Source organism: Hakea prostrata, chromosome 4 (assembly GCF_041222555.1).
Source record: "Hakea prostrata isolate BN-2017 chromosome 4, UWA_Hpros_2, whole genome shotgun sequence".
In the NCBI taxonomy this organism is placed as follows: domain Eukaryota; kingdom Viridiplantae; phylum Streptophyta; class Magnoliopsida; order Proteales; family Proteaceae; genus Hakea; species Hakea prostrata.
In genome coordinates this window covers 170,787-195,073 of record NC_142603.1, presented here as the reverse complement: position 1 = coordinate 195,073, position 24,287 = coordinate 170,787, and the positions used below count along the sequence as shown (strand labels likewise).

At 38.1% G+C, this 24,287-nt stretch overlaps 1 protein-coding gene across 1 annotated transcript in view; it reads left to right on the top strand.

Annotated features, from left to right (window-relative positions):
- The window catches only part of SDG25 (SET domain protein 25), a 40,414-nt gene extending 19,663 nt beyond the window's left edge, over positions 1-20,751 (top strand). The window contains 5 exon segments of the mRNA XM_089151123.1: positions 8,170-8,216; positions 11,765-11,850; positions 12,104-12,261; positions 16,229-16,402; positions 18,046-20,751. Coding sequence (XP_089007249.1) covers positions 8,170-8,191 — 22 coding nt within the window. The 3' untranslated portion in view covers positions 8,192-8,216; positions 11,765-11,850; positions 12,104-12,261; positions 16,229-16,402; positions 18,046-20,751.
- Positions 20,752-24,287: the final 3,536 nt, after the last annotated feature.

Below are 24,287 nucleotides of genomic sequence, written 5' to 3'. Positions count from 1 at the left end.
CGAGTAATTGAAGAGTCTTAGTCTCTGTGGGAGTCCTAGTGGGAATGATATGACCATGTTGCCCCCATGGTCCGACATGTCGACTGGTGTCGCCATGTCGGTGGCCGGCGACACCACCGACATGTCGACTCCAGTCGACATGTCGGACGATTTTTTATTCAATCAATTGAAAGAAAGTGGAAGTGGAAGAGGAGGGAAAGATAATTTGGGTTCATCTGAGTTGATCGATCGTCGTCGGGAGAAGATCTGAGCTTTCACCGGCTGAAATGAGCACGTCTCGTTTCATTAAGTGTGTCACGGTCGGGGATGGTGCCGTTGGTAAAACTTGTATGCTTATTTCCTACACCAGCAACACATTCCCAATGGTGAGTTCCAATTTCTGAAATTTGCTTTTCAAGAACTTGTTTTCTTCATAGTTTCTGAGGAAATTTGGCCTTTCCATTGTCTGTTTGAGCGTCTTCATGTATCTCTTGGGAGAAAACTGTTCAATTTTTAAGCGATCTGTGTTCTCCCTCTCAATTTTGGGGATATTGTCAGTTAACCACTGTTTTCACGAACTTCTAAAACCCGCGCAGAAGTGCAGAACTGCAGCACCCAGAAGCTATTCTGCTTCATCTTCTTCAATTCTGCAGTTCTACTTCGTTTTCTTCTCTTGAATCGGCTATTCCAGAAGTCTTAGAAGCATGGTTACTAGAATCGCCACCGGAACTAGATAGAAGCAAACCCTTTTTCTCTGTCATCCATGTTCTTCCGTTTTTTCCCAGTTGAGAGAATCACATCGATCTATCAGCTCTCAGCGTTTGGAAGAGAACAAATGATTTTTCATTGCTTAGAAGGTGGAATAAGCTCATCGAACCCCTTTCTATCTCCCTCTCTGTCGCACTCGTCCTTTCTCCTCAACCACCGATGACGACGACTAGCCGAGGTCGAATCGCCGTCGGCGACATATTCCGAGAAATCGGCGATATGTCGCCGACTTTATGAATAAATCGTATCGCTGGGGGGAATCTTGTCGCCCCCGAGTGACTTGGCGACATATCGCCGTGTGTCGGCGATATGTTGCCGACATAATGTACCTTGGTTGCCCCCCCCCCTCAAAAAAATAAAATAAAATAATAATAATAATAATAATAATAATAATAATAATAATAATAATAATAATAATAATAATAATTTGGGCCCAAACCTTGGCCCAACTCCAGAGCTGGCGGGATGCCCATGGATATTTTCGTCATTTTCTAGCCCTTTTAGGTCGCAAGATGGGTCCAGTTGGAATACCCTCGATCCAAGGGTTTTGCTTTATTATTATTATTATTTTTTATTATATTTTCAAGTTTAGTTGTGTCTCAATCCAGTTTAAATTCTCAAGTTTAGTTGCGGTTGAATAGGTCATAGGAGTTGTGTTTTGATTGAAGTCTTTGTTTTTTTTTTTTGAGTCATTATATATCTTAAATAAGGCACATGAGTTTTAATTAAAAAGGAATTCAGCATGTGCTTATTTAAGTTAAGTTATAGTCTAATTATTAGCATGTGTCTTTTAGTAGACTCCAAATCAAGAGTTGAGGTCAAGTGGTGGTATCATTGTCTATCAATGATTCCCACCCAAGTTAGAGTCTTTGAAAGCTATAAATAGCTTAACATTCTATGGAATTTTCAGCTTTGTAGATTAATGAAATTCTTGAGTTTTGGGATCAGGGTTTCCTAGTTGAGGGGGCCCTAGTTGAGTAGAATTGTTCAAGTTTCTTCTTATCCATCCAGCAGTTTACAAGCAATCATCAAGCAACCAACAATCGTTCACAGCATTCAAGTAAGTGAAAGAATCCCCCCCTCCCCCATTCCCTGCCTTCTCTCACTCCTGCAGACCCCCCCAAACTCTTCCCCTCTCTTGCATGGCCCCATGGGACATCCCTGACCCCATCACAACCTCTCTCATTCTCTCCCCCTTCTGTTCCAGCAAGCCCCCACCCCTTTCCCCTGCAACCATAGGCCCCTCCCTCCCCTTTCTTCCCTGCGATAGCAGCAGACCCTGCCGCCTGTTAAACCCTTTATCCCCAACCTCTTTAGCTTCCTTTCCCTCACCTTGGGATCGCACCTTGTTGTAGGATATGGTTCTATAGTTGCTTCCCCAATTCACCAGTTTCCTTGGTCTAGAAAAATACTGCACTTCATCTGCTTCCTTAGTGAATCCTACTGATTTTAATTTTCTGGAATCTGATTCTATTTTTAAGTTCTGTTCACATTCTAGAATCCAGATCAATCAAATTCAATTCTGAAGTTGCAGAGTAGTAAGCCAGTTTCCTCTTCTCACCCTAACCAAAATTCCCTCCCAACCTAGTTCGAATTGTAGTTAAAATCTGGATCTGAACTACTGTTACAACAGGGTTTCTTAGACCTATAACATACCCTAAACTCCCTGAATCAATCCTCCTCTCTGCTGGAATTCCTGGGCAGCCTTAGACTAAGAGAAATTGCTAAAATACCCTTATCCCTAGATCGGGTTGACACTTTTTATCAGGGAGTCTATTTTCAAAAATTCCTTCTGGATAATTGATATTTTATTTTTGTGGTCCTAGAAATCAGTCAGTCCTTGAGTAGTTGAGTGCAATTAAGTTTTCTAGGTTAAGTCCAAGTCTATTTTCCTCAATTTAAGGCTATTTTTGTCCCCACCTCCTTGTAAATTTTTTTTTGAAGGTTAATAAAATTGAAGACTTGGAGTCATCGGATGCATAGCCATGACCTTGGTTGAGTGTTTAGTGCATTTTCTGCAATTCCGGCTGTCTTCTTCCTCTTCCTTAAGCTCATTGTTGTGAAAAATAACAACGCAAGTGTTCGCTGCCGTAACAAGTAATATAATTATAAAATAATCTTTCCCTCGAGGACTATAGATTAAGTACCAATTTAATTATACTAATTTTATTCAAACAAATATTAAGGAAGATAATTATTCTAGACTATAATGCAAATTGATTTTTAAATTGAGATCTGTTAATTACTAAAAACCTAGGGGTCAGATTTCACCATAACTAAGCGTTCCCATCCTTTGATCCATCTTTATAATCTGAAATATGTTTTTCTGATTGATAGTCGAGATTCCCTTCCCTATCTACTAGTCTCTCTCGAGTACTAATAAAAATTCCCTACATTGCTAACCCACTATATTTCTTTGTGGGTTAAAACAACTAAGAAATCATTGGATTCCCATGTAACAACTACACAAACCATGTTAAGTATATTTCTATCCTACATTTAATTCATGGCTTTTACTCCAATGAACTAAACACATAAATCCCGTTTCAGTTCATTATGATTAGCGAATCAATTGATTAGTGGCCAATTAATCAAAAGCATGAAGAATAGAAGTAAAGACTCAATCAAAGAAAACAATATTCAGAATTAAATTGATGAATTCAAGAGTGGAAATTCAAAAATAGGCTACATCTGTTCCTTAGAAAAATTAAATTAGTTCACACTAGAAATTAAAAATATCATAGAAGAGTTTGAGAACATAGAAAGAAGATGAAGAAAAATTTATTCCCAAGCTTCAGGTCTCCAAAGCCAACCAATGTCTCCAAAATTAGTCTTCTATGCTCCTCCAAAGCTCCAAAAAGGTTCTCTATGCTCCTCCAAAGCTCCCAAAAATCGTTCTGTATGCTCCTCCAAAGCTCCAAAAACGTTCTCTCTTGCTGGAGTATGCTCTCCTTTTATAGAGTAATTTCCTAAATTAAACTTAGAGTTTGAATAAAACTCAAAGTTCCTATATGACTCAACTAAGGAGGGTTTTGGCTTACAAATCGGACTAATTTAGAGATGTCAAATGTACAATCCCACCGTTGGATTTGAATATCAAGATGTCGTGAGGCTCTCCTCTAAAAATCAGCTCAATCAGACACCGGATGACCATCCGATGAAGGGCTTGATCGAAACTGGATAGAGACACTCAAAAACGGGATTTTTCTCATTAAAATTTTGAATAGGGTTCTTTTTCCTTCTTTGATCAAGTCCCAAATAGGAAATAAAATATTGAAGCATGCAAGGACTCATTCTCTCCATGTTTTTGAGTTGAGGAAGCTTTTAGAGCGCACTGTAACTTGATGAACACGACTTTCCTTTCTGAGGTGGAATAAAATCCAGCTTGGTTCCATTAGGACTCTCTTTACAGAATTTTCCAAAAATACCTTTGCAGATTTGATTGATAATTTCCTACAAACAAAAGTAATAAATCTTAATTAGGATTTGCTAGGAAATATATAAAATCACCAAAATTAGATAAATTGAAGGAAAATGTGCAACATATTCATTTTCATATAATATTAGGGTAAATTGATATAAAACAATTATAAACACATGGGAATATAACATATTACTCTTCTAAAATAATATACATGAAATCAACTTATCGCTTATCTCAGCATTCAGTCTTTTCCAACAAGTACCATTGTAGCCCCCTTCCCTGGCTATTCCCCTTACCTGCCCCATCGCAAGACCCTCTCCCTTCCCCCTAGTCCTTGCGGCAGCAGCCCCCTTCACTCCTCCTATTCCTTGTGGCAGCAGAACCCCACCCTTCTTCCGTTTCTTAATCCTGCGGCAGTAAAAGAGAAGAAAGAAAAGAAAGCAAGAACAAAGAAAGAATAAGCTGTTTTTGAGAACCATTCAAGATCAGCCAAGAACCTTAAAACAGCTCAATACCTACATCCGTTTATTCTTACACGCTCCCAAGACCTAAGCACAGGCTCCCCTTTCCCACCTCATCCTAGTTAGGGTGAGTTTGGATATTGTATTACCAAATAAACCATCTCATCTTTGGTCTTATTAACCCTTTCCTAATTTATCTGGACTTATCAAGGTTTTGTTAATTAAACTTTCTCCATATCTTTTCCCAAAACCTGACCAATCCAAAATCTGTCAATCTTGCCCAATCCACTCCACATAATCCTCAACTACTATTATTAGTCCATAATAGCTGGTTCACTAGGAGAGGATCCTGGAGTAATGCTAATTTAGAGTAATATAATCAAGTGAAAAACCTAGAATTTTTTATTGCATCAACTCTCTTATGGCCGGGTTTTGCTAGTGGAAATCCAACAACAACAACAACAACAACAATAAGCCTTTTCCCAACTAAATGGGGTCGGCTACATGGATTCTTGCCCTCCAATCGGTTCTGTTCAAGGCCATGCTAGATACAAGGCCTAAGCTATACATATCCTTTCTCACCACTTCTCCTAAGGTTATCTTAGGTCTACCCCTAGCTCTTCTAGTTCCTTCAATATGGATTATATCACTTCTCCGAGCGAGCATTTATAGGTCTCCGTTGAACGTGGCCGTGCCACCTCAACGACTTTCTCTAGTTTATCACTTATAGGAGCGACTCCCGGCCAACTCTAATATGATCGTTTCTTATCTTATCCATCCTGTTTTGCCACTCATCCATCTTAGCATCTTCATTTCTGCTCGGTTTATCTATTGATTCTTCTTACGCCCAACACTGCACCGTACATCATAGCTGGTCGGACAACGTCCTATAAATTTTCCTTTGCTTTAATGGAATACGCCGATCACATAGACCCCGCCCTCCACTTCATCCACCCTATTTTAATTCTTTGGGAACCTCATCTTCTAAATCACCTCTTTTACTTATGATTGACCTAGGTACTTAAAACAATCACTCCGAGGAATCTCTTTATCGTCAAGTATCACCACTTCATCATCGCCCGATCATGACTAAAGTTACAAACTAGATATTCTGTCTTCGATCTACTAAGTTTAAAGCCTTTTGATTCCAAAGCTACTCTCCATGATTCTAATTTGGTATTAATCCCCACTTGGGTCTCATCAATCAACACAATATCATCCGCAAAAAGCATACACCAGGGGGCCTCATCTTGAATGTCTTTGGTTAATTCATCCATTACCAGTGCAAATAGATATGGGCTTAAAGTTGACCCTTGATGTAGCCCAACTGTTATCGGGAATTCATTACTTTGTCCCCCCACTGTTCTAACACTAGTCACCGAACCATCATACATATCCTTAACTATATCTACATATTTACTTGCAACACTTCTTTTCTCTAGTGGAAATCCGATGTACCAAAATCTCTCTTTGGAAAATCAAATGTGTTTTAATCTAAGGGTATTGGAGTGTGGGTAAGGTCTTTAGGTTTCCAGCTTCTATGGTGCCAAACAGCAGAAATTCTGGAATTTTCTGTTTCTCAGAATTCTGCCCTAGAACAGGGAACCTTATGGGGGAAAGGGGAATTAGCAAGTGACTCACAAGGCTGGACAGGCAGGGGAAAAGGACTGTTAGGGTTGTAGAATGGTGGGGAGGGGTCCAAATGTCTGAAACAGCAAAGGGGAGGGGTTTCTAGGCCCTGCGGGGTGTGTGTGGGGTTGAGGTTCCTGCTTTGTGCAGAACTGGGGAGGGGTAGGGGTAGGGGAGTCTTGTGAGTGGGGGAAGAGGGTGAGGGAAGCCTGCAGTGGTTGAGGGTACTTCAACTTACGTGGGGCTGTTGTATATTTTTTGTGCGCAATGGTCGAGGGTACTTCAACTTACGTGGGGCTGTTGTATCTCTTACGTGCACTCCTGTGAATGACTTGAAGAGAACAAAGATGGTGCTGGACATGCTGAGTTTCTGAGAATTCTCTCCAGCCTAGGCCATAAGGGTTTCCTACTTTCCTTCCCCATGGCTCAGGCCTCTGAGTTAATAGACAAACTCAACATTCTTTATTCAGAAATGAAGAGGCTATTTGTAGCCAATTACAAGATACTTTGACTCAATTTAAGATCCCTATCTAATAGGGACCCAACAACCTCTAACTTGGACTTTAAGTTAACAAACTCTTAATAAGGACTCAAATTTCTGAAGTAACTAACTCCAAGCGATAAAATGATTAAGTAACTGATTTCTAAATAGAGACAAACTCTAAATGATTATTTTATTTTTATCCAAAATTAACTTACTCAACATAATTTTAAAAGGACTATAATTCTCGAACTACTAACTCAAACAGAAAACCCAAAGGAGATCCAACCCTTGGATTGAGGGGATTTTGAAACACCCATATATAGCCTTAAAAGGGGGTTTGGGGAATGACAAGAATGCCCTGGGGGTATTCGGTCAACTTGAAGTGCCCCTTTTTTGGGTCTGATTTTTAGGCCCAATTTTAGGAGGTCCAACCCTGGTTACATCTACTTTCTTCTACACGTGCTTTTTTTTAATAATTTATTTGATACTTCTCTTTTGTGTCCTGACCCCATTTTGTTGGGATAAGGTTATGGATGGTGGTGTTGTTGGATCCTTTCCAATCTAGGCCAAGTACCACATTTATTTTTTCGAGGAGAGAATGGGGGGGGGAGCGTTAGCGAATTGGGGCTTCAGTTGCTCTTGAAAGTTCGATTTTGCTTGAAATTTCATGATAAAAAGAGTTGTATCAAAGGAATAGATGAGATCTCTTTTCAGATATGCATTACTACCGCTGAACAGGGAAGAGGGAATCCGTATTTGTAATAAAGAACTGAAATGAATGGAAAGGAATAAGGAACAAGTAAGATTAATGAAATATAGTAGAGAAGTAACCAGACCTGAGAATCCAGGGTCGAACAATGAATAAGAGAAAGAAGCCAGTTACGCAGGCGCAGTGGCATACAGAATTCAATATTTTAATCATTTCAATTCAGACGAGTGGGAATCTTACTATTGACATTTTACTCTGTTAGTTATAAAATAGGAAAATTTCAAATAATTCCAAGAAGAAGGAAATAAGAAAGGAATTCCCTGAATACGTGCAATGAACCAAATCCAGCCTTCGACATTGTTCTTGACGTAGTTTCCTGAATGGGACATGCTTCACTTTTTTGTAGTGCTTATTGCATCAATTTATTTTTAGTGTCTTCGCATCTTGGTACCTTGCAGGTTTTGGTGCTTGCTTATATACTCTCGTTGAGTATCTGGTTTTCATATATGAGGTAGCATTAATGAAGTTGTGCAACTTTTGATCTTATTTTTACCAGCTTCTCAAATTTTGCATACTTAGTTGATAATATGTCTCAAATAGAAAGTGGTATACTCTTGCTGCCGTCTGTGTGCTGCAGCATAATTTGTTTATTCTCTGAATGCTGTCTGATAAAAATCTTGTTTCTTCCTTTTTGTGTTTAACTTTTTCTTTTTAGGTGCCGTGGTTCGATGAATTAAGATATCAGAAATGCCACCACACCTGGTTCGTACTTTTATGTTTTTGTTTATTGGATTTGGTATCTTCCACGTTCATTCATTTGGATGTATAATCTTTACAGGCAATCCTTTTGGAATGTTTCTGTTATGTTTCTAAGTGCGTACATTGCTGCAGCTATTAACAGTTATATTTGGCTCAACATGCCACAGTGATGTAGCCTCAGTTGAGTGGGGCCAGATAAACTGTAGTCTTGTCAAAGTCAACCTAAATAATCGTAGAAATGGTCTTCTTACAAATTAGGCTATATGGTATATGATGTGAAAGGGGAACTTCAAACGGAGTATTGTGGGTTTGTTGCAGGATGTGAAAGGGGAACTCCAAATGGAGTATTGTGGGTTTGTTGCAGGTTTAAATGATATTGACATGTGATCGATTGGGGTCGATCCAACTTGTCATGTAGAAGTTGTCAATGGGATGGTTTTCTCAAGATGAGTGTTTTTATTGCAATGGGGTGCTGGGGCCGAAAGGTGCTGGAATGGGTTGAAACCAAGAGGGGATATACTAGATGACCTTTAATGTGGCCCTAGTTTTAATAGATTCTACTAGGGGCCAATCAACGATCTCAATCCATAAAGTTAGAGACTGTTTGTTTGCAAGAAAAAAGGGGTGGGGTAATTAAAGGTGGGTTGAGGGGACAAAAAGGTAGATGAAGAAAAAGTGAACTATATAGCATAAACTTGTTTTATATTTTTCATATAATCAAGAAAAAAAGGATGGGACCTTCTTTTAGGGATGGGGGGGGGTGATGTAACTCAGGGTTTGGGTTAGATCTGCCAGGCATGGTTGTAGCCTAGGCACGCTTGGGCCGCTGCCTAGGTTCCTAGGCCCATTTTTGGGTCAAGGTGACTTGGTGTTGCCTGGGTGTCGCTTTGGTTTTCATTGCCCTCTATCGCCTTGCCTCGCATTGTCATCTTGACAACTATGCTGTTAGGACCCTCTTTAATAAGAACAAGCAAATAATTGAGCTTTCAATATGGTTAGTATTATGTATGGGTCGGCCTGGAGAAGAATCTTGAGTAATGGTTTGTTTAACAAAGCTGAATGGGTTGGGTTTGGATTTACTATGGTATAGCTAATATTACTTGTTAACTTGTTGGGATATTTGGATTTCTAGGGTTTGTAGGAAAAGGTATGGGATGCTCTAGGATTAATGGAAAAAAGAGGAGAGAATATCCTAAGGTCCCATGGAATGGTTTTGGTGAATCGATTAGCGATAATTTGGATTAATAGAGGGAGGGTGGAATATGCCAAAAGGGAATGCGGAGGGGAAGAAGTTTAGTAAAATACTTTGGAGATAAGATTAAGAGGAAATTTAATAGAATCCTTAAGAATTCTTGGATCTTCTTTTTCCTTCTTTTTCCACTGCAAGTAACAAGAACCAGAATTTACTCAAGATTCGAGAAAATTGAATTGCAGAAAATTCTGCAATCACGGAAAAGAGCTGCGATGGGATTTTGGAGGTTCTGGGGTTAGGGTAGGGAGTTAAAGGCTGGAAAGAGAGAATGGGGGTGTGGGAAGGGCTGGAATGAAACTTACTTGTGGTCACAGGTTGCTGTCCAGAATCTTGGAGAGAGTAATAATTTCACTGGTTGCCCCACAAGGCTTTGAGGAAAGAGAAGAACTACTGAAATTGCAGAAAACAGTAGCACAATCCAGCCGCAAGTCTCCTGTGTTGCGAAACCCACGACTTCTCTCAAGTATTCTTTCAATTCAAATCTTTATTCATCAAAACTGAATTGTCTTAAAGCATTCAACTTGTGTTTTTAGATAACATACTAAGACTCCTATGTGAACTCTTAAAGAAAACCAAACTAACTTCCCATTAGGATTCCTTAGGGGCCTACTGCTAATTATTAAATAATTTCTTCTCAAGCTAAAGCTCTCAAGTAACTCATAAACGAGGACTCCACACAAATAGCTGGAATTATTTCAACTAAAAAGGGGTGGATAATGACCAAAATATTCCTGTATTGGTTCTGCTCCCTGGGCGTGCGCTAGTGGGCTTGGGCCCTCTTTTGCCCCCTCTTGAGCTGTCTCTGGCTGGTTAGGGTAGTTAAAACTTGGGCATCACATCAGTTGTTAGGCTGCTTAATTTGAGGAAGTTTTTTTGGCTTATTCTCCCACCTCAGTGAACCAAACAAACTCAATTTATGGGATTTCATTGCAAGTACACTTCCCACCACTTTTGTCCACCCTAATTTAATGCATCAAACAAATGGTCTCTTAGGGTTTAGAATTTTGGGACAGTTTCTTGGTGTAAAAAAAAATATAGCTTTTAAGTTTGATTGGAATGGAACTCCGAAAGAACTTTGCACCACATATAGAGATGATTCCTTAAGTTTGAGATGGTACAAGTGATCAGATTGGTGTAGATCTGAGTCTGAAATTTGGGTCTTTTTGGGGAGTACGATAGTTCAAGCAGGGTTTTGAAACCTTGGATACTGGATGCTAATTTGGTGTGACTCTTGATTAGGTTTTTCAGATTAGGTGTAATGCCCAGTGTCAAGGAAAACGAAAAATTGAGAGGAAAGAAATGAAATATGGTTCTTGTGTTAGAAAAGCAGATGAAGAGGAAGGTTGGGGGTTGGGGAAATCCGTATCAGCGGATTGATTGACAAACTATATTTTCTAGGACAACGATAAGAAATCGCATAAATAACTGGGGTCACACAGGCACTCTATGCCACTGTCTTGTTGCATTACCAAAACTCAAATTCAGCTAGAAATTCTTTTCTCAACTTGAGTAATTACAACTATATCTATGGCCGTGTTAGTTTTAGAGTCAAAACTAGGATTCAGAATCAGAAATTGAATCCAAAATAGACTCCTATACTAAAAGGGAAAAGGAAAGGCCTAGTTCATTCCTTGACTACTTGGTAACCTAAACTGGCTGGAAGGTGATATAATGATGGAAATAGAGTCAAGCTGTAATAATGAAATTGATCCCGTTTCCTACTTTGTACCCATATTTGAGGCCCATCAAATTCGCTAGTTATGTTTTATTCTGATTAATCAGATGCCAAAATAAGGTTAGTCTGTTTTATTGTAGTTGGTAAGTACACTCCCTTGATGATGCAATTTCTTCTTGTCTGTTTTGGTGGGTGCACGACTTCTTCCCCCCCCCCCTACTGCACCTGTATCAACCAAGATGTGTAAAGGATTTTTTTTATCTTTCTTTTTCTTTTTCTTTTTCTTTTTTTTTTTTTTTTTTTTTTTTTTTTGGGGGGGGGGGGGGGTTTGAATTCGGGGGTTGTTGATGTACACTGTAGTATTCAGACTAGTTGTAAGAAGATTTAAGGGTATTGGAGTAATGCACAATATTTATTCTATAATTAACTGATCTATAATTTCTCTTATATCTCTTGTTTTTCAGACAATTTATGGTTATGATGTCTGTTTATCTGACTCAGCCTGCTTACTGGGTGCATCTGTTGGTCATTGCTACTCCCCTTGATTTCCATTTGTCTTGGTGGGTGGTGCTGGTGATTAAATTTGTGCCTGATTTTTGGAAGAAATTTTGCTTTATGTTGCAGACTCATGCAATAGGGTTGCACATGGTGCACAGATCCCTGTGCTGTATTAAGGTGTTAAGAGAACTACCTGGACAAGCTCCAAAGAGGTAGGAAAGTCGTTACTTGTCTTTGAATCCCAGGTTTAAACTGAAATATTGGTGTAATCTGCTGAGTTGTTATCAAATGTAATGTTAAAAACTTCATTTGTTACAAGGATATTTGTGTGTAGTTTACATACCTTGAATGGATTTTTCTGGTCCTGGAATAGATGTTCTGGCATTCTTTTATGGATATTGAATTCTTTCCATTAATGTGGGTTACCATAATTTCTCATTTTCATGCAAGCTGTCTTTTCTGTAGCTCGCTACTGTCCTGGGGCAGACTGCACTTGGAAGTTGGCTAGCATCCATGCTTGCAATTGGAAAGCTTCGTTCTTGCTTCGTGTGTGGCAGAAATTGTGACTGTCGTCAGTGAGACATCATATGAACCGAAGTTGTTCTGGATTTCATCTCTCGTAGGTATCTTGACTCCCCAATCAAATCATTCCGGATAACATTACTGTTACGTAACTTACGTTAGCTTCATCTTATTGATGTTTCCTCTAGCATGTTTCTGGCAACTTAAGAAGGGAGAAGTTGGTGGGGGAAATCATTAGATCAACAGTCATATGTCCAAGAAACTTAAAGACTCCTTTTTTGTCCCAGCAGACTTTTTTACAGTAAACTATATTCAATATTCAATTTGGAGGCTTTATTTGTGCATGTGTTCCCAAAAAGGATCCATGCTGAAGGATTTACAGAAAAATTGTCCCTCGGTAATGGTATTGCAATGTGTGCAGACGTCCCAGGGGAGTGAGGCTAAGTGTTTCTCACTTTATGCATCTTTTGGTAAAGGTGCCCTTTGTCACCTGATATAGTTAAGATGGTCTATGTAGGTCAAATTTGTCTTGGAAGACGTTCTTTTTGGCCCATGGTTGGGTTTTATATGCCTTCGGCTTCTCATTTTTGCAGTTATTATTGTTATGCAGCTTCATTGTAAGCCCTTAATTCGGTGATGTTAGTACGTCAGGTTAGCAGATAAATAGAGCGTTGAGTTAGATTATGGTTGATAATATATTTACCCATTGGATATTTTCTAGGATGAAATTTGGGCCGACAGACTTTCAATGTAATCCAATAGAATCTGGATGCAAAGTGGAAGGGCCTTCAAGTTTAGTAGTGAGAGAACCTAGGGATTCAAAATTTGATCATTGTCAGATTCGAGTCAACCCTGCTGCTAATATTTTTTACGCACATGATGTAGTTTCTCACTGTTACAGAGCTTATTTCAGTGGAAGTAAGCCCTGACTTTGGGTTATATATATTGTTTGATCCAATAGGTTTTCCTTGTAATTGGCCAATTTGATGTAATCCAGCGTGATGTGAATAGGCCAGGGGTCACTCCCTGGCTGAACCCTGGTTTGGGCCCCAAGGCCTCACAAAAGTGGTGCACCTTGGGCTGGCTGAACCCTCAAGAGGGTTAATTTGGTCAATTTTAGCCGTAATTATCTGCTGGAATTAATTTTCTTATTTATATTCTTAATTTTCAGAGACTCGTTTGGTTTAGAAGTCATGGTTTGATTTGTGAGTTGAGTTCTTGAGTCCTTGAGTTTTTTTTAAAGGAGGACTTTTACAAGTCTTTTATTTTAAGAAAAGTTCCTTTTCCTTAAATTGAGTTCTAGTGTTTTAGGGAATCTATTTTTCAAGAGGATTTCCACTAGTTGTTTTGTTTAAGTTAATGTCTTTTAATTGTATGTCTGGGATTAATTGTAAGGGAGATCCTAATATTATAGAGGATTCTCTAGTAAATCATAAGTCTGTGTCTTTCAGTGGCTATAATTAGCCTAGTCTTTCATCGTAATCTTTGAGTCTGACCATTGAATAATAGTGAGTCTTAGTTAAAGAGGAGCTTGGACTTGTTGAGGAGGCTACGGTTGAGTAATTGAGAGGTCTTATTCAAGATCAGCATCTCCTTCAACATTCGGGCTTTCTTCGTCGAGGCTTCAGCATCTACGAGCAATCACAATGGCGCCCAAGTAAGTGCAGCGGGTCCCTATGTCCTCCCAACCCCTTCGCAGCCTCCCGTTTCCCCTCCCCCTGCTTGCACAATCCCTAGAGTCCGTCCCCCTTGTCTTCTTTTTTTGCAGCAGCAAGAAACCAATCACCTTCCCTCTTTCATTATTGCATTACCCCGTGCGTCCCTTTCTTTTCTTTTCTTTTTTTAATAATTTTCTGGTCCTTGTGGCAGTACTGAAACAGCAGAAAAAAAGTAACAAAACGGAAATAAAAGTAAATACAAGAAGAAAGGGAAAAGGGGGGGGGGACTAAAAGAAGTATGAGAGAATGAAAATTGCAAGAAACCTACCCCCTTTCCTCGCTATCCTTTCCATTTCCCTTCCAATGATGGTCAAGAAAAGAACATTCTAGAAAAATTTGTAGAATTAGAAGAACTGTTCCTCTTGGGCAAATGATGAAAGGAATACCTAGAGACACATACAAAAGCTTCATATAGGAATTCACGAAGAAACCTGCTCTTTTCCCATCCCACCCTTCTTATATTTTGTTAATTTCCTAACTTTCCCCTATCATCCCATAGGATCCCAATTTTGTTTCCTAGTCTTTCCCTCCAATTGCAATCTAAATCAGAGCAACCCATATTTTTCCTACGAGTTCCCACAACTTCCCTATCAACCCATTTCCCTCCTAAGAGTTGCTCAGAGCTTTATTGAAAACGCATAGGCATCCCGTAAAAAATTTTCGTTTTATTTGCTGGGTTTCCATTTTTAGGGTTCTTGAGGTGTTGGCTGCAGCTCCCTTATTCCCACCCTTCTCTCTGTCGCACCACTCCCACCCCACTTTTGCTGACTTTTGGCAGATTTGAAAAAAGAAAAAGAATAAAAGGGGGTTGTACCAACTTCTTACTGAACCTGCTGGAATCAGTAGAACAGAAATTGAACTACTTAAATAAACCTAAGTTCGTATTAACTTCATTTCTAAGGGGTTGAATGGTAATGTTTCTGTTCCTTAACCCTGTTTTTAGGTAACAAACAGTTTTTCCTGCTTCTATGCATTTTCTCTGTTCTTTTTTTTTTTTTTTGGGGGGGGGGGGGGAGGGGTTTGATGTGGTGTTTCTCGAGGTGGGCTCAAAACTGCCAAAGTGCTGGTTTGTTTCAAAAAGGAAACAGACTGGTTACACATACGTGATATGGGTGGTTTCCGTTCCAAAAGAAAACACAAGAAACTAGAAAGAGGAACGTTACAACCCCTAATGTTCTGGGCACATAGGAGATTTGCATTCCTAGGTTGATCTATGGAAGGAGTCCCAACACCTAGATTTATCAACTCTATGTTGGTCCCATGGGGAAGTAACCCAATTTTGATTGGTTGTACCAGTTGACTTGTTGACACTGTGTAGCCTGGGAAGTTCTTTTAGGTTTTGTCTTCATTAAGTTGAGCGTGCACATGTTGCTCATACAGAAACTCAATTGCACACATTTATTTTGAGGATCCCTGCTGTCTAGCCATAACTCCTTCATTTTACATGTAAGCTTTGATACCTATCCCGAAGTTTCTTCTTCTAATCCCAGACCCTACCTTCTTTTTTCTTTTTCTTTTTTTTTGTGTGTGTGTGTGTGTGTGTGTTTTTGTGGGAACCCTAGCTTCATAACTTTTCCGATTCACTATCAGAATCCATCATGAACCCACAGCCCCCCATATATTGTCTGTAGAATCTATTGTCTCTGAAGCATAGGATTCAATTAAAACTTCAACATCCACAGATCCACTTCTATTCTAGTTAAATGTTCAGGTTTGTAGCTGCTACTAGAATATGGCTACTGGCATCTGGAAGTTCATGTAAAAGGTGATTGTTGCAAGAATTCTGCCCCGCCAAATCTAACTGTATCAATCTGTTTATTTTCATTGGATCTTCTCCTAACCCTGAGGAAGACTCAATCCATGTTCCTTGCCTATCCTTCATACTGATTGCCTAAAAATTACCTTCCATTCATGTTTCTATTGGGAAGCCTTTATAACTCTTGATGTGACAACTGACAACCATACATATTCATAACTTACAACGTATATTCTACCATGATTTAACTTAACTCTTAATCTTAACTCTCAGGTGGGCCCAGACCTAGTTTTGGCTTACTTGAACTGTTGGTTCATACAACATCCTGGTTAACTCCCCCTGGTTGATCCCTTTCAGTTTGGTGCTACATCACTTATTGCTTCTAATTAAGTTAATTGCATTTGTTTGTATATGAGTTTTCTCAAGTTTTTAATAAATATCTCGACTTACTAAATGAAGCAAATTTTACGACTATGTGGCTGGGCAGGGTGAGTGGTTACAATTTTGTGTATCGTATTGATCCTTTAGTGTTTGTAATATCTGATGCCGAAAGGTCTTTATCCATGGGCAGTGATGGGCTTATTTGTGATGCAGATTGGCTTTCATTGCATTGGATTCTGTCATTACCTGATCCATTATGGTCTTGTCTTCTGTTGCCTATGTGACTGGTTGAGGCTGCATCACTGGCGTGTACACTGTCGGCCTAGAACAAATGATGTCAACTAACCTGTGGGGGTTGAATAAAAGGCACCTATAGAAGGACACAAGGTGCACAAGTTTCTGTTATAGAGTAATGATACGTGTTTGTGCTTTCAACCATTTTCTATGCAATTTAATGATGATGCTTTTAAGAGAATCTAACCCCTCACATATGCACTGCAACAATAATAAGAATTGGACTATTCAAGGGTTAGATAATCCTGATACCAAATTGATGGAGGGCAGTTCTCCAATTAAGATGCGTAGAAATAGTTTTAGGGGGAAACCTGAGAAGAATTAAAATTACTGGAGAAAATAGAAAATTACCAGAATTAAAAAAGTGGGGGGGGGGGTGAGGGCAGATTGGAGAGTGCTACCTAACCCACAGGCAATTATTATTGCTTCAAATCTTTGACTAAAAGAGGGGGGGGGGATGATTCGTAGGGGAATGGTATTATTTGGAACAAACTATAACAAAGACGAAATGATGCTTCAGACTATTGAATATTTGAAACTTCTGAAACTGCCCCTACTTTTCCCATCCTAATTAAAGATCACGTAACATGATTATATTAGAAATTAAATAGAAAATCAAAAACATCTACCATTCAAAGACCCATAATTGGACCCAGTGCTTGGTCTGGGTTCCCGATGGATGTGGATTGGTCCATGGTAGTGCACGCTGGCTCTTTTTAAGCTCTTCATCCTGTCAACATAACTCCCTTTATCTTCAACTTTTGTCCTATGTTTAGCCCCTTGCATGTAAGTAATTATAGATTTTTTTTTTGTGAATAATAATTACCGGTCATATTCTACACAGCTTTTCCTCATCCCCTGCCTTGTCCAAGCATATTGTAGCTGTTTTTTTTGTTGCGATAGTGCTGAAAGATGGGTAACAATTTTCTTCTCTTTTGGTAACTCCATCTGTAACTAGTGACTACACATGTAAGCTGGCGTATAGCTATTTCGCCCACTTTTTGGGAATACAATCTCAATAGATGGAACTCTAATTCCATGACCATGAATTTTATTTAGTTAGCAATCTGTTTTGAGGTTTCCTCTGGACTTCTGTCTTTGCCCCACATTTTTGTTACCTATGGTCTAGATTCTTAGCGTTGCTTTCTCCCCTGCGCCCCCCCCCCCCGGGGGTGTTGTCCCTCTCTCATTTTCTTTCTTTTTTGCTCTGGCAATATACTAGTTTGTCACAAGAAAAAGTTAGTATAATTAAAGCTAAGTGTTGATAGTCTTAATTGAACGAAACTAACACATCACTAAGAAGCTGGATCACGCCAGAAAGGAATATATCCCCTTTAATTCAGAGTCAGAAATTGAACCAAGATACGTAGGCTCAGTGGATTTAATTCAATCCTTGGCTAAAACCTCAACTAATTTGAGCTTCACCTGAAGTTGTGTCCACGTCAGTTTTGTTTTTTAATGTCAAATTGAATTCACTTGTTACTCCTGTACCCCACGTTTGCTAACTTATTTTGGTAATTGGTTTTTAAGGCTCTGAGTTAGGGATTGGCTAAAGTAGACGCTAGAGACTTTGTATATTCTGTTATAATATATCTTGGTTGCTGGCTTGTCTGTTGTACGCTACTGTTTGAGCTCATAAAATTTGACATCCAACTTCGCACATAGAAGACTGAAAAAAAAAAACTCACGCTTTTGGGTTTGCAAAGGTGATTGGTGTGATCTCTTCCGTGTTTCAGATTAGACTCCATTACATGCTGTCATGCGTCAAAAACAGCGGTGGATTTGGTGCTTGTTCGTTTTCGTGTAAAGAATTATCTTTGCCATTCGAGGGCGGGCCAAGTTATCATTCGAGTTCTTTCATGTAGATGCTCTCATTTGCAGATGAGTTTCTCCACTTAAAACTGTAAATTGGCTTTACCAATTTCTCATTCCACGCTTGGAGCTGTAGGAATTGTAGTCTCTGTATTAGTACAATGCATACATCTTTGAGTTATTGTGAAGCAATGAAGGGATATTTGAGATTCCTGATACCATTTATTTGGCTTTCTTCCTCTCTCTCACCCAACTCCTGCCTATCTTTCCTTCTATTATCTATCCACTTATTAAAGCAATGCAAAAAACCTCTCATTTTTAACACTTTTGACATGTTTCCAGCCAACTCTTGGAACAAATGCTATTGATCTGCAATATGTTACTTTTAAGTCTCAAACCTGGAAGCAAATGCTCGAGCAAAATTTTAAGTCCTTAGTTTTCAATAAAAATCCAACGTGAATTGCAGGATCATGATCTGTTTGTGGGGGCAAACTCCTTTTAGTTGTTTCAATTACAAATTATATGATTGCAGGTCACGTATCCTTTTTATAATCTCGTTTGCTTTTTTAATTGAGGATCACAGCACTGTCTGTTCAATTATCTGGAAACCCGTACTTAACTATATGGACACTTCAGACTGTTATCAGACACCCAGGGATTATCTACTATACAATTGCGTTAGCTTTGGGAAATGCTGTCCCAAATGCCATTCAACTCAAGTGACTCTTTCAAACACTTGGTGATTGATGACCAGAAATCCATATGAAAAACGCATACAAGGGTAAAATGAAATAAACTAATTTGTATTTGCGGGATGCATTCCATTCAGCCAATACCTGGTATGTTCAGTAATTTTAGTGCAAGTGCTGGCTTAATATTTTTTCCTTTCCTCTTTAGGTAACCGTTGAAGGGGTTGTTAGGATGTTTGGTTTGGGTTATCACAGGGAAGATCTTAATTTTGTTAGCTGGACACTGAAGAAATGGATCTGCTACCTTCACCTCTGGCGATTAGGGCGTCGGAGTTAGACATGGAAGTATCAGAGGTAGGTGCATAAACGCAATTGCATGAGACATTGTTTGATATTGGAAACATTATGCAATAGAATGAACTACTGACACTTAACTATCTTCCAAGTTATGCGGATGAAATCATTTTTTGCTTGCAGGTTTGATAGACTTGGAATTTCAATCCCGCAGTTTATTTTGGAGCGTTGGTTGACTAGTGCGTTCATACCCTCTCGGTAAGTTGCGTTCTTCTTTTCTGGCTTTTTCTTTCAGACTGTCGACTATCTTTGCTAGCTGATAATGGTGTTGGATCAAATAATCTTTACCAATTTAATTCTGAAATGATACATTTTAATCATGACGTGGTGGTTGGGTTGGATTTGTTTGTTGCGAAGAGTGGGATTATTTATATTTTCCAAAAGGATGTGGTTTGTGGGGTGGGACAGTTCGACGCAACAACACGTAAATGGTTGTACAGTAATGTTCTTGCTTTGGTGGGCTTACTGGTATATCATTGTCGAGGTTTGGAAAACTCTGAATTCAAGTATGGGGGTATGGGCTGATTTTAATTTGAGTAGGCCTGTAACCGGCTTGGGCCCTAAACTTGATGTACACGCTCAACAAATAAGTAAGGTTAACCTAAATTGGTTTCAATTAAACTATCCCAGACTCCGCACAATTCACTCGTTGATGATTTGATTTCAAGCAATTTTGGTTATTCTATTCACAGCCGATCTTACTACATTTGCATGGAAGGACACTAATCAACAAAAATTAAATAACGATTGAAAAGAAGAATATAGAATACTGGTCGAGTGTTGGTTAGATTATATTTCTGGCATATTTTCAACATGATTTTCTTGTGAAAGGTTACTTCCATTCCCCTTACCCCTAATCCCTCCTCTCTTTCCCTGTACCTACCTTCATTGCTCCTTTTCTCTTTGTTTCCAAATTTAAATACAACCTCCTGTTGATTGCAGTTGGTTTCATTTTGGATTTGAAGTTATCGAGAACGGCAAAGGCCTAAAGACAAGATTTGTGGGTAATTCTGGCCTTTTAATTCGTCAATTATGCACTACACTTCAATGGCTGTAGTGACTTCAGAGGACGTTTAGTCTTTTTGGTTGAGGAAATGATGATAAAGTTAAAACTCAACATGCTCAAGAAGTTCTCTCCGCATTTAATCATGGCTACACTTATCCTTTATTCCGATCGGCCTTAACTCAACTGGAAGAGTGAAGGATTCAAGGTCCTTAAGTTGTCGGTTCGAATCCGGCAGGCCGATGAACTGACGATAATGTGTCGTTGCTGCATCATGGTTGAATATTGGGGTTGATACTTGATATTTACTTTTGTGGTGGTGGGGCAGGTGAAATGGTGTTTGCTTTTATTATGCGAGGGGGTTTAGCATGGTGAAGGATTGAAGGGTGAAGGTGATACGCAATCAGGATATCGCACCTAACTCACTCTGTCTATTGATCTGTACCTTTCTTTGTAGGAATTTTCTGTAGTTACATGAAGTTTAAGGAAGCAAAATGTAATTTAGAACAGAGTATTGGAGATTTAAGTATTGATATCGTTCTACATACGCGTTCTTTTTGTTGGTAACCTTCTACATACCCATTCTAAACTTAAATTTAGAACATTAGTTAGTTTTAGTTGATAAGAAATTAAGTACTAGTCATATTCATATGCAAAACTGATGTCTCGTACAGTGTAGATATATATGGGTCGTATATTTTTCCCTCAAATTACCTGAAGAGACACTTCAACAATTTTCTGATAGTTCTCTATTAGTATGACGTGATATCTGAACATAATTGGGTTGACAATTCCTGTTTACTTAAAGAGTCAAGTCAGTTGGTAATGGAAGGTTAGTAGAGTGGTTGAGAATCTTACCTCTCAATAAAGAGGCTGTTATGGGTTCAACCCTTCCCGGCGGCATATGTAATAGCCTCATTCTCAATTTTACCATGTATAAAGCGCATTTATTTCAAAAGAAAAAAGAGTCAAGTCGATTATCGGTGGTCCTGATTTTTCACTTAATAAGCATACATTGCTAGAAGGCAGCAATGCCCGAATAATTTTGACGCATGCAGGAAGAATCCAATGGTTTTTGTGTACCTACCACTTATATCCTTCATGTGTTACCTAATTCAATATACAACTTTGAATGAAAATTTTTAGAAGTTCAATTTAAATAAAGTAGAATTGCTACCAAAAAATAATAATTGTCAACACTCGAAGGTTTTTTTTTCCTTTACTTTTTGTCAAAAAATGAGTTTATGTATTAATATCAAAGCCTCAGAGTATTTTACATTTAAGATTATCATACAACAAAACCCAGGACAAGAATAGGGGAGAGGAATTAACATAGAAGAACCGATCTTATGATTTAGGAACAATTTTGACGTAACATCGGCAGTAGGATATGATGATAGTGACATTCTACGAAAGTATAGGCAAATTGAAGAATATCCATTTCAAGGGTAGGGACTTTTCAAAAAGGATAATTCTGTGAGGTAAGAAATGTTATTATTGCTAGGTTATCGTACACATTGGAAAACCACAATCGTGTACACTAGTACCTTGTTCAAAAGAAAAAAAGAATTTGATGATCCTATTTTCGGACTTAGATCTCCTATATTGGAGAGGCAGAGATCAACATAAGAAGAGCCGTTAACTTGATTTTGACCCGTCCTACGTAAGAAGCTTTTCAGCAAATCATATGTTGCACGGGTGGTGATCTTGATGTTCTCTCGCTGTTATTTTATTGGTTGTTTATTTCTCCACTGTCCAAATGTATTAAATGACAAAAAGAAAATCGTGGATTCTGAATTAGGTACCCAGTTTTTGTTTTCTACCTAGGAAACGTGTTCCAATTTCAGGCCATAAGATTTCTCATCTCTCATCCATTCATTATCTTCATGTGAAAATGACATTGATATTTGTGGCCTCTTTCTTCTTTCTCTCTTTCATTTTTTCCTTTTTTTCGGTTTTTGGGTACATCTGATATTTGTGGATGAAATACCTAGTCTCCTGCCGCAATTATGCATTCAGGTATGACCACAGTGTATGGTTTTGGTACAGTATCAACTTTGAATATTGAAAACCAGAACCGTACCGTACCAAATTTAAACAGTACTGTGTGATTTCAATACGTTTCGGTATTAAATCGGTACGAAAAACAGTTTAACCACGGTATCTAGTGTGGTACAATTTTAGTACAAATGAACTTATGCCACTGTTGTTATTAGTTCATTAAGATCCTGATGAAACTGTGATCAAACAATCAATAGAATTTGAAAGTAAACTTAATTAATAAAGACAAAACAAGTAAACCTAAAAAAATGAGTGAATGATGAAACAAAAAAACTAAAATAAAGAATTAGGGATAGGGTAAAGGTAAAGTGTTTTAATTGTAAAATTACAATTTATATCTCTTAATTTGGTACGGTACCAATTCGGTACGGTTTCGGTATATACCAACGGTATGAGTACCTAAAATCGGAACCGTACCGAAAAAATTTGGTTTCGATACGTATCGTATCGAATTTTGAATGGTACGGTAGGTGCGGTTTTAGACGTTGCGGTTTAGTACATTTAACGGTTTCAATACGCAATTGACACCCTTAACCACAGCGCGGTGTTTTTTTTTTTATTATTATTATTTTTTTTAAATAAGAAAAATTTTATATGCAAGTCCCATGAAAAATGTCTAACACCCTCTTCTCTTCACTGTTGCAAACTCGGACGACAGCCCCTTAAACCACTTCCGAACGCAGACTTCACAAATTAATCCCCTAAATTTAAACACCGTATTAACTTGCTGACGATTTGAGCGGGACACTTTTGCTTTGGTCAATAAACGAAGTTAAAAATGTTTTTAAGTTTTTTTTTATCAATTCTCATTCTTTATTATGCCTATTTAAAATAAATAAATGGAAGAATTCATTATTGATCAATAATGAAAAATTCTTTGGTAACTTTTGTTGAAAATAAATTAGAGAATAAAAAATAAGTTTGATATATTAAAATGAAAATTGTTAGAAATTTATAATTAAAATTGTTAAAAAAAAACTTATAATTAAAGATTAACAGTTAATTAATTATAAGAAAGTTGCATAAAATAAAAGGCATTACAGCTGAAGTGGCCTTAATCCATCTAGAAGATCATATCCATGCCAAACTGGAGATTGACAAACTCGAATTTTTTATTTCCTCGATATTTTCGTCGGAATAGGAATTGGTGCCATTTACGCCACAATGTGAACAGTAGATGCCAAAGACAAACAACCATTGTTCACCGGATTTTTATTTGTTGTAATGGCTGCAGCTTATAATGAGCAATCATGATTTTCCCCACATGTATAGAATCAAATCTAATGATTGTAAAAGAAAAATAAGAGATTTAAGCTAAACACATTTATTTAAACTCAAACAAATTCCATACAATGTGGTTAAACACTAATTATTTAATTATAAGTCAATCAAATATTTTATATGTTTATATTAAATATGGAATAAAATAAGATGGTTGAGTACGAAATGATTTGTGTATTGATTCTGAATATTTGATTTAGAATATGATTGCCGACCAACATGAAATTTCCTACATGTTCTTCCCAAGAAGGGCACTTGGAAAAACTTATAGTTTATGATCCATCATGAGAATGACGAATCTCTTGCAGAGGTGAGAAGTCCTCCTAGAGCATTCGTTCTTATCTTAAGGTTTGAGGGTGAGAAGTGATAAAAGAGGGGAAAATTATGGTTTTCATAAAAGAATGTGTATTAACCATTTTGCCCTTATCTTAACTTCAAATTTTCAAGTAAACCAGCACATAAATGAGGATAATGAAATTCTCACCCATAATCCATGATTTGGGGGGGGGGGGGGGGTATTATTTTAAATAAAAACATAAGTGATAATAGATGCTAGACATTTTAAAATAATAAAAAATTCCCATAATTGAGGATGATAATAATATGCTAGACATAATTGGTATCTATTATCATAATTGAGGATGATAATAGATACCAATAAAGAGCCTTAATCTACCATAAATCTAATCCAGCCAAGTACACTTTGAACCCCAAAAAAAAATGAAAGAAGTAATCCAGCCCCCTCCTTCATTCATTCCACACAAATCCTCTCTCCCCA